Here is a 16,340-nt window from a genome sequence, read left to right as displayed (position 1 = left end):
GTGTCATAACCAGCCCAAAAAATAATGCAATATATTGCCGCGTTCACATGCTAGTCGGAACTAGGAAACCAGATAGCAAATCAGACATTTGAGTTTCCTCATTCCGACTAGCACTTGAACGCGGCATGTCACAACAGATCTATCTAGATGTGTCTTGACAGTGTTATGACCAAATTATGACAAGTTATGTCAGCTGTTACAGCAGTGGTGGGTTTGGCGTCGAAATGACCCGGAAGCCAGCTACACCAATGTGTCAGAGGAAACACTGTTCAACTGATGACCGAGGTCAGCCTGCAGGTCCCTGGCCCGGCACAAGGAGTCGCTAGAGTGCGATGAACCAAATAAAGGTCATCTCAGTCTCTGGACTTAAAACTAATTTAAAACATATGGTTTGAATTGAAGAGGGCAGCCCATAAGCACATAGGATATCAAGGATCTGGAAGGATTCTATCTAAGATCCCTCCCAATATGTTCTCCAACACTTAAAACACTTTAGAAAAGGCTCAGTGTCATTATCCTATTGAAAACAGGGGTGTCAATAATTGTCTCTTTTTTCTCTCAAAGTATTACTTGTTAAACAAAATATCTTCCTCTGAGCAATTGTATGTGTACAAATTTGTTTTGCATACAATACAGTAATTGAATTATTTATTTTATGCAGTTATTTTTGTCAATTTCAGATCCCACCGTATATAACATCACCAACAGTGAGAACTGAACTTCACTTCACTAATTGAAACCAAACTGTTTTCATAATAGAAAGAGTATTATATATCTGGTTTGAAATCACTCAACTTTCTCTGTCATTAAATGCATGTTTATTGACATTTAAATACATGATTCAGCTATGATCTTCTGCTAGATGTTCACATGTCAAGCAAAGCCACCTCCAACTTCCTTCCTTTAGGACACGTTCAAGGAATGGGCTTCATTTCAAAGAGTCTGAATTGAGTAGGTTGGAGGAGTTGACAAGCATGGTTGGAATTGACAAGACAAGACAAACAGATCTGAGACCAGGCCATAAATATAGTGGATTGCTGCTATGATCCAAAACCTGTCTACTTAGTAAACCCCCATATAAACAACCATAGTAACCTCAACCATGACAGGCCCTGGAACAGCCCTTTGTACTGTACAGTCATTCATTCTATCCATTGAGTCCAAACTCAATGTATGTTGTGTTAGTGGCAGAGGTCTGGATGTTCTCCTGTTAACCCTTTACACTCGTGGGAATTGGCCTAAATTGAAATGTTTCTTACAGAATAAATATGAAAATGGTAGCAATTGAACAGGAACAGTTTGGAGATTATGGAAAAAGTATTAGACCAAAGTGAGGACAACAGTTCACCTGACACAATACTGAATCCAAATATAACACTTTTGATTTTATGTGCATTTTACATATAGTACCAGTCAAAAGTTTGGACACACCTACTCATTACAGGGTTTTTCTGTATTTTTACTATTTTCTACATCGTAGAATAATAATGAAGACATCAAAACTATGAAATAACACATATACGGAATCATGTAGTAACCAAAAAAGTGTTAAACAAATCAAAGTATATATTTTAGATTCTTCAAAGTAGCCATCCTTTGCCTTGATGAAAGCTTTGCACACTCTTGGCATTCTCTCAACCAGCTTCATGAGGTAGTCACCTGTAATGCATTTCAATTAACAGGTGTGCCTTGCTTAAAGTTAATTTGTGGAATTGATTTCCTTCTTAATGCGTTTGAGCCAATCAGTTGTGTTGTGACAAGGTAGGGGTGGTATACAGCAGATAGCCGTATTTTGTAAAAGACCACGTCCATATTATAGCAAGAACAGTTCAAATAAGCAAAGAGAAACGACAGTCCATCATTACTTTAAGACATGAAGGTCAGTCAACGCAGAACATTTCAAGAACTTTGAAAGTTTCTTCAAGTGCAGTCGCAAAAACCATCAAGCGCTATGATGAAACTGGCTCTCATGAGGACCACCACATAAAGGGAAAACCCAGAGTTACCTCTGCTGCAGAGGACAAGTTAATTAGAGTTAACTGCACCTCAGATTGCAGCCTAAATAAATGCTTCCCAGAGTTCAAGTAACAGACTCATCTCAAAATCATCTGTTCAGAGGTGTGTGAAATCAGGTCTTCATGGTCAAATTTCTGCAAAGAAACCACGACTAAAAGGACACCAATAATAAGAGAAGAAACATGAGCAATGGACATTAGACCGGTGGAAATCTGTCCTTTCGTCTGATAAGTCCAAATCTAAGATTTTTGGTTCCAAACGCTGTGTCTTTATGAGACGCAAAGTAGGTGAACGGTTGATCTCTGCTGCATGTGTGGTTTCCACAGTGAAGCATGGAGGAGGAGCATGGAGGAAGTGTGATGGTGTGTGTGTGTGGGTGGGGGGGTGCTTCGCTGGTGACCCTGTCAGTGATGTATTTAGAATTCAAAGCGCACTTAACCAGCATGGCTACTACAGCATTCTGCAGCGATACGCCATCCCATCTGGTTTGCGGTTAGTGTGACAATCATTTGTTTTTCAACAGGACCATGACCCAACACACCTCCAGCAGTGTAAGGGCTATTTGACCAAGAAGGAGAGCGATGGAGTGCTGCATCAGATGACCTGGCCTCCAAAATCACACGACCTCAACCCAATTGAGATGGTTTGGGATTAGTTGGACCGCAGAGTGAAGGAAAAGCAGCCAACAAGTGCTCAGCATATGTGAGAACTCCTTCAAGACTGTTGGAAAAGCATTCCTCATGAAGTTGGTTGAGAGAATGCCAAGAGTGTGCAAAGCTGTCATCAACGCAAAGGGTGGCTACTTTGAAGAATCTAAAATATATTTTGATTTGTTTAACACTTTTTTGGTTACTACATGATTCCATATGCATTATTTCCTAGTTTATGTCTTCACTATTATTCTACAATGAAAAAAATTGTAAAAATAAAGAAAAACCCTTGAATGAGTAGGTGTGTCCAAACTTTTTACTAGTACTGTATGCTGTCCTTTGCGTCACATTTGTTGAAAACTAAATCTGAAAATACTCTTGATACATTCAGTAACACAGTAAGAATATTCCTGGAAGATGTGGGGTAGGTACAACATAAGACAAATAAATTACAAGGGTTTGAGTGAGAGGACTAACTGGTGTCTCCAAGTGGCCACACTTTTCTAAAGTGTGCACAGTTTCTAAGTAATTTCAATGCACTTTTATCATTTAAAGAAGAGTCTTGAACTATAAGGTGAGCTCTCCTAGCTGCGCCATTCAGGAACTAGAGCAAGCACACTTGTAGTTATTTTGTTTGGAACACTGCATCCCCGCAATCACACAATTACTGTTACTTACTCAATCCAAAATGGTCAATTATAAATCGCAATCTGGGTCATGTGGGCATCATTTCAAAGCCTGTTCCATTGTCAACATGACTAGAAAAGTTATAAAATACGATATTACAGTGTTAGACAAAGACATTATAAAAGGCTTTCACAATGCAATTCAGGGAAACAGATCATATTTGGTGCGCATAGAAAGGAGTCTAGAGTGCATTCAGGTGCGCGCGCCGTGGCAAATTCTCTTCACAATAGAGAAACCGAGGATCATTCTGTTCAGAATAACCCAGGGTATGACGGCATGTCATCTTGTAACTGTACATCAAACATAGTGATCATAAACTTTGACACTGTACAAGACAAGTTTTATGACATGGAAATGTGAAGTGCACATTCTGGACTCAAGGGTGTTTGTTTGGCTTGCTTGTATGACATCAATTTGGTATTCATTATAAATCCTCAAAGTTTCATCTTTCAAAATATAAAGAACAAAAATATAAACGCAACATGTAAAGTGTTGGTCCCATGTTTGATAAGCGGAATTAGAAGATCCCCCGAAATGTTCCGTATGCACAAAAAGCTTATTTCTCCTCAATTTTGGGCAAAAATGTGTTTACATCCCTGCTAGTGAGCATTTATCTTTGCCAAGATAATCCTGCCACTTGACAGGTATGGCATATCAAGAAGCTGATTAAGCAGCATGATCATTACACAGGTGTAAGTTGTGCTGAGGACAATAAAAGGTCACACTAAAATGTGCAGTTTTGTCACACAACATGCCACAAATGCCTCAAGTTTTGAGGGAGCGTGCAATTGGCATGCTGACAGCAAGAATGACCACCAGAGCTGTTACCAGAGAATTGAATGTTAATTTCTCAACCACAAACTGCCGCTTACGTCGTTTTAGAGAATTTGGCAGTACGTCCAATAGGCCTCACAACCGCTGACCACGTGTATGGCGTTGTGTGGGCGAGCAGTTTGCTGATTTGAAAGTTGTGAACAGAGTGCCCCATGGTGGCGGTGGGGTTATGGTGAGGGCAGGCATAAGCTTTGGACAATGAACACAATTCCGCAGACCACATGTAACTACGCCAGCCCAGGACCTCCACAATCGGCTTCTTCACCTGCGGGATCGTCTGAGACCAGACAGCTATTGAAACTGAGGAGTATTTCTGTCTGTAATAAAGCTCTTTTGTGGGGGAAAACTCATTTTGATTGACTGGGCCTGGCTTCCAAGTGGGTGGGTCTATGCCCTCCCAGGCCCACCCAAGACTGCACCCCTGCCCAGTCATGTGAAACCCATAGATTAGGGCCTAATTAAATGTATTTCAATTGACTGATTTCCTTATATGAACTGTAACCCAGTCAAATATTTTAAATTGTTTCATGTTGCATTTATATTTTTGTTCAGTATACATAGGAGCCTCTTAAATTTACAGCATTTCCCTCACTCAGATAACAAAACATTTGCAAAAGTTGCCCAATTAGCGGGAGGGATGGGGTCAACTTCCTGTCACGCGAGGTGCTCAAGTTCAGAACCACTGTCAGTCAAAACCCATACAGCGCTGCGAAGCGCAGAGCCAAAGCTCTTACATCATGTTACTGTACAGCCATTGCGTTTCCAATTTAGGCATTTAACATTGCCCAAATCTGCCATTTTCCTGCAAAGGGGGAATGCCCTTTCCCACCTGGACAACGGGAACAGCTACGTGAGAATGTTGTTCATTGACTATAGTTCAGCTTTCAACATCATAGTGCCCTCCAAGCTCAACACTAAGCTAAGGACCCTGGGACTGCAACCGGATCCTGGATTTCCTGACAGGCTGCTCCCAGGTGCTGAGGGTAGGCATCAACACATCCGCCACGCTGACCCTCAACATTGTGGTTCCTCAGGGGCACTTCCAGTCAGAGGCTGAAAAGATATGGCATGGGCCCTCAGATCCTCAAAAAGTTCTACAGCTGCACCATTGAGAGCATCTTGACCGGCTGCATCACCGCTTGGTACGTCAATTTCTTGGCATTCAAGCGCAAGGCTCTACAGAGGGTAGTGCGTACAGCTCAGTACATCACTGGGGCTGAGCTCCCTGCCATCCAGGACCTCTATACCAGGCACTCATCACATACACTGCTGCTACTGTTTATCATCTATAATGTTGTCTAGTCACTTTATTCCTAGTTATATGAACATATCTACCTCAATTACCTTGTACCCCTGCACATCTACTTGGTACTGGCACCGTCTGTGTATATAGCCATGTTAATATTACTTTTATATTATTTCTCTATGCTCTTTCTCTCTGCATTGTTGGGAAGGGCCCGTAAGAAAGCATTGCACTGCTAGTCTACATCTGTTGTTTTACGAAGTATGTGACAAATAAACGTGATTGATTTGAGTCCAAGCGTATCCCAATGTCAATGACCCCATCAAGAGGGTCTGGCAGGAGATCTGTGATCCTATACAGAGTGCATGGGGGTGCCACAGTACTTGTGCCACAGGTCAATGGCTTTAGTCACTATTGCGTCAGTGTTCTCCTGGGGCATCTGGAGGAGAAAAACAAATCAATGTGATTGCCAGACAGAAAGGAGAGAAAAGTCTCAAACCTCCAGGAGATCATATGATGATGACGTCACTCACGTTGCACAGGATGCTGACCACTCCCTCCGGTTTGCTGGTCCCCATCACCACGATCTTGTAGCTGAGAAGGATCTCCATGGCAACGAAGACCAGGATCTTACAGGACCCGCTGATCACCTTGTCCCACACCCTGAAAGAGCAGAACACATGACATGAGTCAGAATGCCAGCATAATAGAAGAGCGATGAGTTTCCTGAAAGCTTCATAGCTAACATGGTACATGACTTCTCTAACCAAGTCCCAGACCCACGCCACTCACATAACAGCAAAGTGCTTCATGTAACAAATGTGATTTGTTGATGCAAAGATTACACCTCTCACGCCTGTGTGGCTGGGTTGTTGAGATAAACAAGCCTCAGTGTGCCTAACCTCTGCAGGCTGGACTCAGGCAGGCAGCCAGCAAAGCAGCGTCTGAACCACAGGCTGTATGGCAGCATGGCGAGGGCCCCAGTATTCTTCAGATGGTTCAGTAGCCGGGGCTCCTCGACACTCAGGTAGTGCTCCAGACTCTTGGGCTAAACCAACCGGACACAGATAAGGGGGGGGGGGGGGGGTTAGATGTGTTGAGGACACAGGGTTAGATGTGTTGAGAGATTGCTGCAGTGTACACATCTTCTACATGAACATTTTTTATGTTGGATATTTGACTAATCAAAACAACAAAAACAACAGTAGCAGTAACGACAACAACAACAATGAGCAAGGCAGCACCACACAACAAGTGTAGTCCAGACCACCCCTTTCATCCCCTTACCCAACCACCCTCCAATCCACAACTCACCAGGTGGGGAATGGAGTCTCCAAACTTATTGTTGAACTGGTTGACAAAGCTCTTGATCAGCCAATAACAATCCATAGGGTCTTCTACAATCTCCTCCATGGCTCGAGCTATGGACAGGAAGTCCTCATCCTCCTCGTCCTGAAACAGAGACACGCCCGTCAGTCTCACACATAAATAGCCTAACCTACTGATTCTACTGCGAACAAAGAATCAAGTGAAATCAAGTTCCTGAGTAGGACCAGGCAAGTTTCAAGTACTAATGTCACGTGCACAAGTACAGTGAAATTACTTTCTTGCAAGCTTTAAACCCAACAACGGAGTAATCAATGTCAATGTGGTACTAAAATATAACCTACGGTAGGACAAAAACACACAAGTAATAAAAATAAGAAGAACACGAGAAGTAAGTAAGCTGGATACAGGGTCAGCTCCAATACAATATTTACAGTGTGTAGGGATACTGGCAGAGGTAAGTTGCACATTCAGAACAAGGGTCTGATTTCATTTCATCTCCCCTCTCCAACTGTTTACGTTCTGTTTACTTTACAATATGCAAAGAAAGGCCCAGTGCAGTCAAAAACGTGATTTTCCTGTCGTATATATACAGCGCCCACAATAAGTATTGTGACAGTGAAGCATTTTTTTTGTTATTTTGGCTCTATACTCCAAGAGTTTGGATTTGAAATCAAACACTGACTAGGGGGTTAAAGTGCAGACCGTCAGCTTTCATTTGAGGGTGTGTTGATCCATTTTGGGTGAACCGTTTATAAATTACAACACTTTTTGTACATTGTCCCCCCATTTAAGGGGAGCAAACGTATTGGGACCAATTAACTTACATGTGTATTAAAGTAGTAAAAAGGTAAGTATTTGGCACGCAATGACTACATCAAGCGTGTGACTCCACAAATGTGTTAGATGCATTTGCTCTTTGTTTTGGTTGTGTTGCAGATAATATTGTGCCCAATATTAATTAATGGTAAATAATGCATCGTCTCATTTTGGAGTCACTTTTACAGTAAATAAGAATGGAATACGTTTCATAACACTTCTACATGAATGTGGATGTTACCATGATTACGGATAATCCTAAATGAATCGTGAATAATGATGAGTGAGAAAGTTAGACGCACAAATATCATACCCCCAAGACATGCTAACCTCTCACCATTACAATAACAGGGGGAGGTTACCATTTTTTGGGGTGGGTATGATAGTTGCAGACGCACGACTTTCTCATTATTCACTATTCATGATTTGATATCGCGATTAAAAAAAACAGCTGTATTGGACCTTTACATCATTTTTTTAAAGGCCCCTCTTATTCTCTCTCTTCTCTTACCGGGGCTGAGGTATCAGAGCGTCTGGGCAGCACTTGGCTCTCCAGCTGGAACATGCGTAGGTACACCAGCGTCTGGGGAGTGGCCATGTGGACAAACCTCATCACCTTCAGGGCCTCCAACACATCCTGGTACTGTTCCCGCCTGTACCCTGCCACCAGGAAGTGGGAGTCACTGTGGGGAGGAAGGATACCTAGAGACAGACACAGGGTGGGTCACATCAGCAAGTCATGCCAGTGGGTTGTTCTGTCAGATGGATCAGTCTAGTGTCTGTGTGTCTGGTGAAAAATAGGGTTTTCTATGGGCTGAGAGGTGTGCTGGTATGTGAAATATACTCTGAATCCTGTGGGTAGTCTGTGTTAAAAGACTTACCCAACAGCACTTTCCATACATGGATCCTGTACATTGAGGGCAGAGGGAATCTCTGACTGAAAGTGCTCAGCTTCTCCACGTCTGACAAAGGAACACAAAAAAGGCATATGAACAGACTTGGAGGTAGAAGCAGAGCAGCAGTGATAATAACAATGATGTACCTGTTGTAACAGTAGTAGTATTGTAATGTACATACCCAGTGGGTTGTCCTTCAGTAATATCTCCAGTGATTTCTTCTCCTCCACCCCTCTGAAGCCCACCTTCTCATAATAGGCAGAACGGAAGTTCCTCTGAGGGTCCTCAGCCATACTGTCCCCTGGAAAAGCACAGTTTTAAAGAAGGGTCATTTAATGATAGTGTTTCATGAAAATGACATCAAAACCACAGTACACTTACTTTGTCAGGCACTGGCAGGCTTAGATCGCTAAAGATACTTAGCCTAACTCTATCATCTCTATGGACACTGGAGTTAACATTAAGGGCAACTCCACAATAATGGAATTACGCTAAGACTCCGATTTTTCGCTTAAAAATGTATACCAACTGTCTCCCGAGTGGTGCAGTGGTGTGCTAGCTGTGCCACCAGAGACTCTGAGTTCGACCCAGGCTCTGTCGCAGCCGGCCGCGACCGGGAGGTCCATGGGGCGACGCACAATTGGCCCTGCGTCGTCCAGGTTAGGGAGGGTTTGGCAGGTAGGGATGTCCTTGTCTCATCGCGCACTAGCGACTCCTGTGTCGGGCCGGGCGCAGTGCGTGCTGACCAGGTCGTTAGGTGTACCGTGTTTCCTCCGACACATTGATGCGGCTGGCTTCCGGGTTGAATGCGCACTGTGTTAAGAAGCAGTGCGGCTTGGTTGGGTTGTGTTTCGGAGGACGCATGGCTCTCGACCTTCGTCTCTCCCGAGCCCGTACGGGAGTTGTAGCGATGAGACAAGACAGTAACTACTAACAATTGGATACCACGAAAATTGAGGTAAAATAAAATATATGTATACCAAACAAAAACCATTGATTTCAAAGTTTAACAAATCATACAACTCAATGACTACTTTGAACAACTTACACAGTAAATCAAAAATATTAAAACATTTATTGCAGATGCAAAGTTTAGTAACAGAATTCCAGTAAAGTCTCACCATTGTATTCTGTTACCAAACTTTGTATCCGCACAGTTCTTCCTGTAAATGTGTTTTTTGAAAATGTTCAAAGTAGCCCGTATGCAAATAGTTCTATGGTTTGTTAACCTTTGAAATCACTGGTTTTTGTTTGGTATACTTTTTAAAGTGATTCACTGTAACATTACTATGGAATTCCATGGCAGGTTAGCTAGATTATAATAGAACACTGATAAAACACTACATGATCTACATTGAAAAGTGATATAGATTGTGAGACAACACCTCTTCATTTTTAGGTTGCAGCAAGGTTGAGAACATTTTACTCTGGTTCCCTGAAAGTTCTCCTGGGAGGTTTTATTAACGCACCGAGAAGAGAAATTATAGGCTATTGAAGGTAATTAAATAACTTTCAGGGAACTAAAATGTTGTCAGAACCTCCCTGCAACCTAAATATTTACGTTCCCAGAAAAGACAACATTTTCACTTCTCTTCACAGAACGTTTAAAGGTCCCGAACAGTGAAAATCATGCTTTTAATCAAATTGGATGATATTTGGATGAAACCAGTTCAAAGTTGGGTGACCCAAATATGAGAAATGACTGTAGCTGGTATATTGATCAAATTTGATCAAAAAGTTATTGGTCCCCAGGGCCTCCCGAGTGGCGTAGCGGTCTATGGCACTGCATCGCGGGGGAGAGCTTTGTATGCATTTCTGTGTGGATTGGGAGGACAGCAGTAAATCCTTGGTAATGCCTGCCTCCTAAAGCCAAGTGTTTGACACGAGGGGAGGGGACCAGTAATTTTCTGTGTGTGTGTGTGTGCATTTATTTCTCAGAACAGAATAGATTCACGAGTTTCAGAAGAAAGTTTTTTGAGCCTGTAATCAAACCCACAAATGCTGATGCTCCAGATACTCAACTTGTCTAAAGAAGGCCAGTTGTATTGCTTCTTTAACCAGCACAACAGTTTTCAGCTGTGCTAACATAATTGCAAAAGGGTTTTCTAATGATCAATTAGCCTTTTAAAATGATAAACTTGAATTAGCTAACACAACGTGCCATAGGAACACAGGAGTGATGGTTGCTGACAATGGGCCTCTGTAGACATTTAATTTACCACATTGACAATGTATTTCTGATCAATTTGATGTTATTTTAAAAATTGACAAAATAAATTGCTTTTCTTTCAAAACAAGGACATTACTAAGTGACCCCAAACTTTTGAATGGTAGTGTACATATCGAATTTGATTGTCCAATATCAGTTTTACAATTTTCCACTGCTGTGATGCCGAATCGCAGCGGGATGGGGAGTGGGGAGGGCAGGCCCGGTGATGGCTAGACAGGATCCAGCTTTTGTCAAATCAACGTCAAAAGTAGATTTTTTTTTGTTGCATTTTAGGTAATTCTCCTAACCTGCGGCGTAACTTCTCCTAATCAGCTACGAAAAGGCAAATCTGACATCAATTTGACAAAAGCTGGAACACTTCTAGCCATGACCAGCCTGCCCTGGTGTTTGTAGACAGCCATGTTTTATTATTTATTAGGCCTAATTAAAATGTTCACGCCTAGGCTAAATTAAATTAGAGAGGCCTAGATGATATTAGAAAAAATGCTGTTTTGTTATTTATTAATGAAAATGTTCATACAAATAGCCTAAAAGGACAGGTCGTTCGCAAATTATATTATATTTGGAAGTTGCGTTTTATTATTGGCTGTGTGCTTAGGGTCATTGTCCTGTTGGAAGGTGAACCTTTGCCGCAGACTGAGGTCCTGAGTGCCCTGGAGCAGGTTTTCATCAAGGATCTCTCTCTACTTTGCTCCGTTCATCTTTCCCTCAATCCTGACTAGTCTCCCAGTCCCTGCCACTGAAAAACATCCTACAACATGATGCTGTCAACACCATGCTTCATCATAGGGATGGTGACAGGTTTCCTCTAGACATGACGCTTGGCATTCAGGCCAAAGAGTTCAATCTTGGTTTCATCAGACCAGCGAGTCTTGTTTCTCATGGTCTGAGAGTCTTTTGGCAAACTCCAAGCGGGCTGTCGTATGCCTTTTGCTGAGAAGTGGCTTCCGTCTGGCCACTCTACCATTAAGGCCTGATTGGTGGAGTGCTGTAAAGATGGTTTCCTTCTGGAAGTTTCTCCTATCTCCACAGAGAAACTCTAGAGCTCTGTCAGAGTGACCATCAGGTTCTCGGGCACCTCCCTCACCAAGGCCCTTCCCCCCTCGATTGCTCAGTTTGGCCGGGCGGCCAGCTCTAGAAAGGATCTTGGGTGTTCCAAACTTCTTCCGTTTAAGAACGATGGAGGCCACTGTGTTCTTGGGGACCTCCAATGCTGCAGACATGTGTTGGTACCCTTCCCCAGATCTGTACAGTGCCTTGCAAAAGTATTCACCCCCTTGGCATTTTTCCTACTTTGTTGCAACCTGTAATTTAAATTGATATTTATTTGGATTTCAAGTAATGGACATACACAAAATAGTCCAAATTGGTGAAGTGAAATGAAAAGAATGACTTGTTTCAAACACTCGAGTGGTTTAGGAGGAAACATTTAAATGTCTTTGAATGGCCTAGTCAAAGCTCAGACCTCAATCCAATTGAGAATCTGTGGTATGACTTAAAGATTTCTGTACATCAGCGGAACCCATCCAACTTGAAGGAGCTGGAGCACTTTTGCCTTGAAAAAGGGGCAAAAATGTGGAGTGGAGTCCAATCAAGTTGTAGAAACATCTTAAGGATGATGAATGGAAACAGGATGCACCTGAGCTCAATTTCGAGTGTCATAGCAAAGGGTCTGAATAATTTTGTAAATAAGGTATGTTTTTTTATATATATATACATTTGCAAGAAATTCTAAAAACCTGTTTTCGCTTTGACATTATGGGGTACTGTGTGTAGATTGCTGAATATTTTTTATTTTAGTTAATCCATTTTAGAAAAAGGCTGTAACGTAACAAAATGTGGAAAAGGTTAAGGGGTCTGAATACTTTCCGAAGGCACTGTATGTCTAAGCTTCTAAGGTAACTTCTGCTTACAAAATATTGCGAAGAAGTCTATCAGCCAACTGTATTCTATAATTACACTGAACAAAAATATAAACTCAAATGTAAAGTGTTGGTCTCATGTATCATGTGCTGAAATAAAAAAATCCCAGAAATGTTTTATATGCACAAAAAGCTTATTTCTCTCAAATTTTGTGCACACATTTGTTTACATCCGTTTTAGTAAGCATTTCGCCTTTGCCAAGACAATCAATCCACCTGACAAGTGTGGCATATCAAGAAGCTGATTAAACAGCATGATCATTACACAGGTGCATCTTGTGCTGGGGACAATAGAAGGACACTAAATGATGCAGTTTTATCACACAACGCCACAGATGTCTCAATTTGAAGGAGTATGCAATTGGCATGCTGACTGCAGGAATGTCCACAAGAGCTGTTGCCAGACAATTGAATGTTAATTTCTCTACCATATGCCACTTCTAACGTTGTTTTCGAGAATTTGGCAGTAAGTCCAATCTGCCTCACAACCACAGACCATGTGTAACCACACCACCCCAGGACCTCCTCATGCGGCTTCTTCACCTGCGGGATCGTCTGAGACCAGCCATCCAGACAGCTGGTTTGCAAAACCGAAGAATTTCTGCCCAAACTGTCATGGTATGGGCAGGCATAAGCTACAGACAATGAACACAATTACATTTTATCAATGGCAATTTTAATGCACAGAGATACTGTGACGAGATCCTGTCGTGCCATTCATCCGCCGCCATCACCTCATGTTTCAGCATAATACTGCAAGGCCCCATGTCGCAAGGATCTGTACACAATTCCTGGAAGGTGAAAATATCCCAGTTCTTCCATGGCCTGCATGCTCACCAGACATGACAACCATTGAGCATGTTTGGGCAGCTCTGGATTGAAAAACAGCATGTTCCAGTTCCTGCCAAAATTCAGCAACTTCGCACAGCCATGGAAGAGGAGAGGGACAACATTTCACAGGCCACAATCAACAGCCTGATCAACTCTATGCAAAGGGAGATTTGCAGCACCGCATGAGGCAAATGGTGGTCACACCAGATACAGACTGGTTTTCTGATCAACATGCCTACCTTTCTTTTAAAAGGTACTGTATCTGTGACCAGCAGATAGAATAGAATACAACTTGATTGTCCATCCAGGATGGCCATTTTTCTTCGGCATCACCTTCCATTAAAATAATTACACACATTCTTACATCATACACATGTAAACCAGTCAGTCCGTCATGTTGCATACACTAACAACATAGTTGCATATCTGTATTCCCAGTCATGTGAAATCCATAGATTAGGGCCTAATGAATTTCATTTGACTGACTTCCTTATATGAACTGTCACCAAGTTAAATCTTTGAAATTGTTGCATGTTGCGTTTATATTTCAAATCAAAATGTTATTTGTCACATGCGTCGAACACAACAGGTGTAGTAGACCTTACCGCGAAACGCTTACTTACAAGCCCTTAACCAACGATGCAGTTAAGAAAAATATTTACTGAATAAAGTAAAAAAATAAATGAGCAACAATAAAATAACAGTAACGAGGCTATAGGTACCGAGTCAATGTGCGGTGGTACAGGTTAGTTGAGGTAATTGAGGTAATATGTACAGTACCAGTCAAAAGTTGATGTCTTCACTATTATTCTACAATGTAGAAAATAGTAAAAATAAAGAAAAACCCTGGAATGTGTAGGTATCCAAACTTTTGACTGGTACTATACATGTAGGTTGGGGCAAAGTGACTATGTATAGATAATAGATAATAAACAGCGAGTAGCAGCAGTGATTATCTTGTTTTTTGTTCAGTGTAATTACAAAACAATAGAAATGCAATTGTGTTTTGCTGCTGTTTGTCTGCTATCCAACAGTCCATGATTAGTTCTGTTGACCATGTGAGAGAGCATTTAAGAGAAAATGGGTTGAGTAATGCCAATTAAGATCGGGATGACATGTGGCCCATTGTTTCACTTGTCATCAATGACATGTGGCCCATTGTTTATCTTGGTACCTGGAAAAGACCACATGGGCAATTCCAATAACTGTCAGTCAAGGCGATCTCATGAATATAAGCTGCCACCCCACTCAGCATTTTCTTAAGGCTTCCTGATAGTTAAAGATGCAAGAAAGTATACAATTTCTTCAATTCTGAGCATTTTAATAGCTTAAAAATATTATGGGTGATGTGTTGGTCATTCAAAGGCTATTTTTACTTGGGAAATAGGATGACTGTCCGGGACCTTTATGGGTTAAGGTTCGTTTTAGGTAAGGTTTATAGTTAAGGTTAGGCTTATGTTATGGACGTCCCAAGCATCCATGATATCCCTAAACTTGAGTTTCTAGTATTTTCTGTGACCGTGTTAAAATTACACTTTACTGAAAACCATTAAACTGTTGGATGAATAACGTAACAGAAGTATAGTTTACTGTTAAAATGTGCTTTATGTCAAGCTTATTTTGCCTCCTACCTTGTTGTACCCGTGGGCCTCACCGCATCCACGCCCTTTCCAGCTTGCAGTCACCGGAGAAGGAGCTCTGAACCCGGGCGCGACCTACACGACTGTCTGCAACCAGCTAGCTATCTCTCTAGCTAGGTACTGTCACCACTATTGGTACATCTTCTTCTCATATGCTTAAATCAACGTCACTATGAAATCAACGTCACTATGCAAGCAATGAAACCCAAGCTAGCAATACCAAAGATGTTTGAATAACACAAATGACATGCCCAGCAATGAGAAAGTGAAACGCAGGCTATTGATCCATTCATAATATGTTGACCATTTCCTCATCGACAGCACGTGCAACCAGCAGATGGCAATGAACATTATATTATTTGCTGTAGTTACAGATATCTTCCAATAGAAGGTGTACTGTAGCTGGGTAACAAACATTCAATGTTTACTTTTATTTAACCTTTATTTAACTAGGCAAGTCAGTTAAGAACACATTGTTATTTACAATGACGGCCTACACTACGGTCTATTGCCATTCTACACTGAACAAAAATATAAACGCTACATGTAGTGTTGATCCCATGTTTCATGAGCTAAAATAAAATATCCCAGAAATGTTCCATACGCACAAAAACTGTATTTCTCTCAAATTTTGTGCACAAATTTGTTTACATACATGATAGTGAACATTTCTCCTTTGCCAATATAATCTTTCCACCTGACAGATGTGGCATATCAAGATAATGATTAAACAGCATGATCATTACACAGGTGCACCTGGTGCTAGGGAAAATAAAAGTCACTCTAAAATGTGCAGTTTTGTCACACAACACAAGCTTTGTGGGAGCGTTCAATTGGCTGACTGCAGGAATGTCCACCAGAGCTGTTGCCAGATAATTGAATGTTTATTTCTCTACCATAAGTCGCCTCCAACGTCATTTTAGAGAATTTGGCAGTATGTCCAACCAGCCTCACAACCGCAGACCATGTGTATGGCGGTGTGTGGGCGAGCGGTTTTCTGATTTGAACGTTGTGAACAGAGTTCCCCGTGGTGGCGGAGGGGTTATGGTGTGGGCAGGCATAAGCTATGGACAATGAACACAATTGCATTTTATCAATAACAATTTGAATGCACAGAGATACCATGACGAGGTCCCGAGGCCCTTTGTCGTGCCGTTTAACCGCCACCAATACCTCATGTTTCAGCATGATAATGCACGGCCCCATGTTGCAAGGATCTGTACACAAATTCTGGAAGTTGAAAATG

General features: G+C 41.8%; 1 protein-coding gene across 1 annotated transcript; it reads right to left on the bottom strand.

The window, feature by feature from the left end:
- Nucleotides 1-635: 635 nt before the first annotated feature.
- Nucleotides 636-15,432, bottom strand: tbc1d7 (TBC1 domain family, member 7). Its single transcript, XM_055923205.1, has 8 exons — nucleotides 15,086-15,432; nucleotides 8,653-8,772; nucleotides 8,457-8,537; nucleotides 8,087-8,277; nucleotides 6,745-6,882; nucleotides 6,333-6,478; nucleotides 5,964-6,093; nucleotides 636-5,869 (listed from the first exon to the last, which is right to left on the bottom strand). The coding sequence occupies exons 2-8, from the start codon at nucleotides 8,762-8,764 to the stop codon at nucleotides 5,783-5,785; spliced, it is 885 nt and encodes a 294-aa protein (XP_055779180.1). The 5' UTR covers nucleotides 8,765-8,772; nucleotides 15,086-15,432; the 3' UTR covers nucleotides 636-5,782.
- Between the last annotated feature and the right edge of the window lie 908 nt (nucleotides 15,433-16,340).

This window comes from Salvelinus fontinalis, chromosome 5, assembly GCF_029448725.1.
Source record: "Salvelinus fontinalis isolate EN_2023a chromosome 5, ASM2944872v1, whole genome shotgun sequence".
Classification (NCBI taxonomy): Eukaryota; Metazoa; Chordata; class Actinopteri; order Salmoniformes; family Salmonidae; genus Salvelinus; species Salvelinus fontinalis.
The sequence above is the reverse complement of the archived record's forward strand: the minus strand, read 5'-3'. Positions and strand labels throughout refer to the sequence as shown.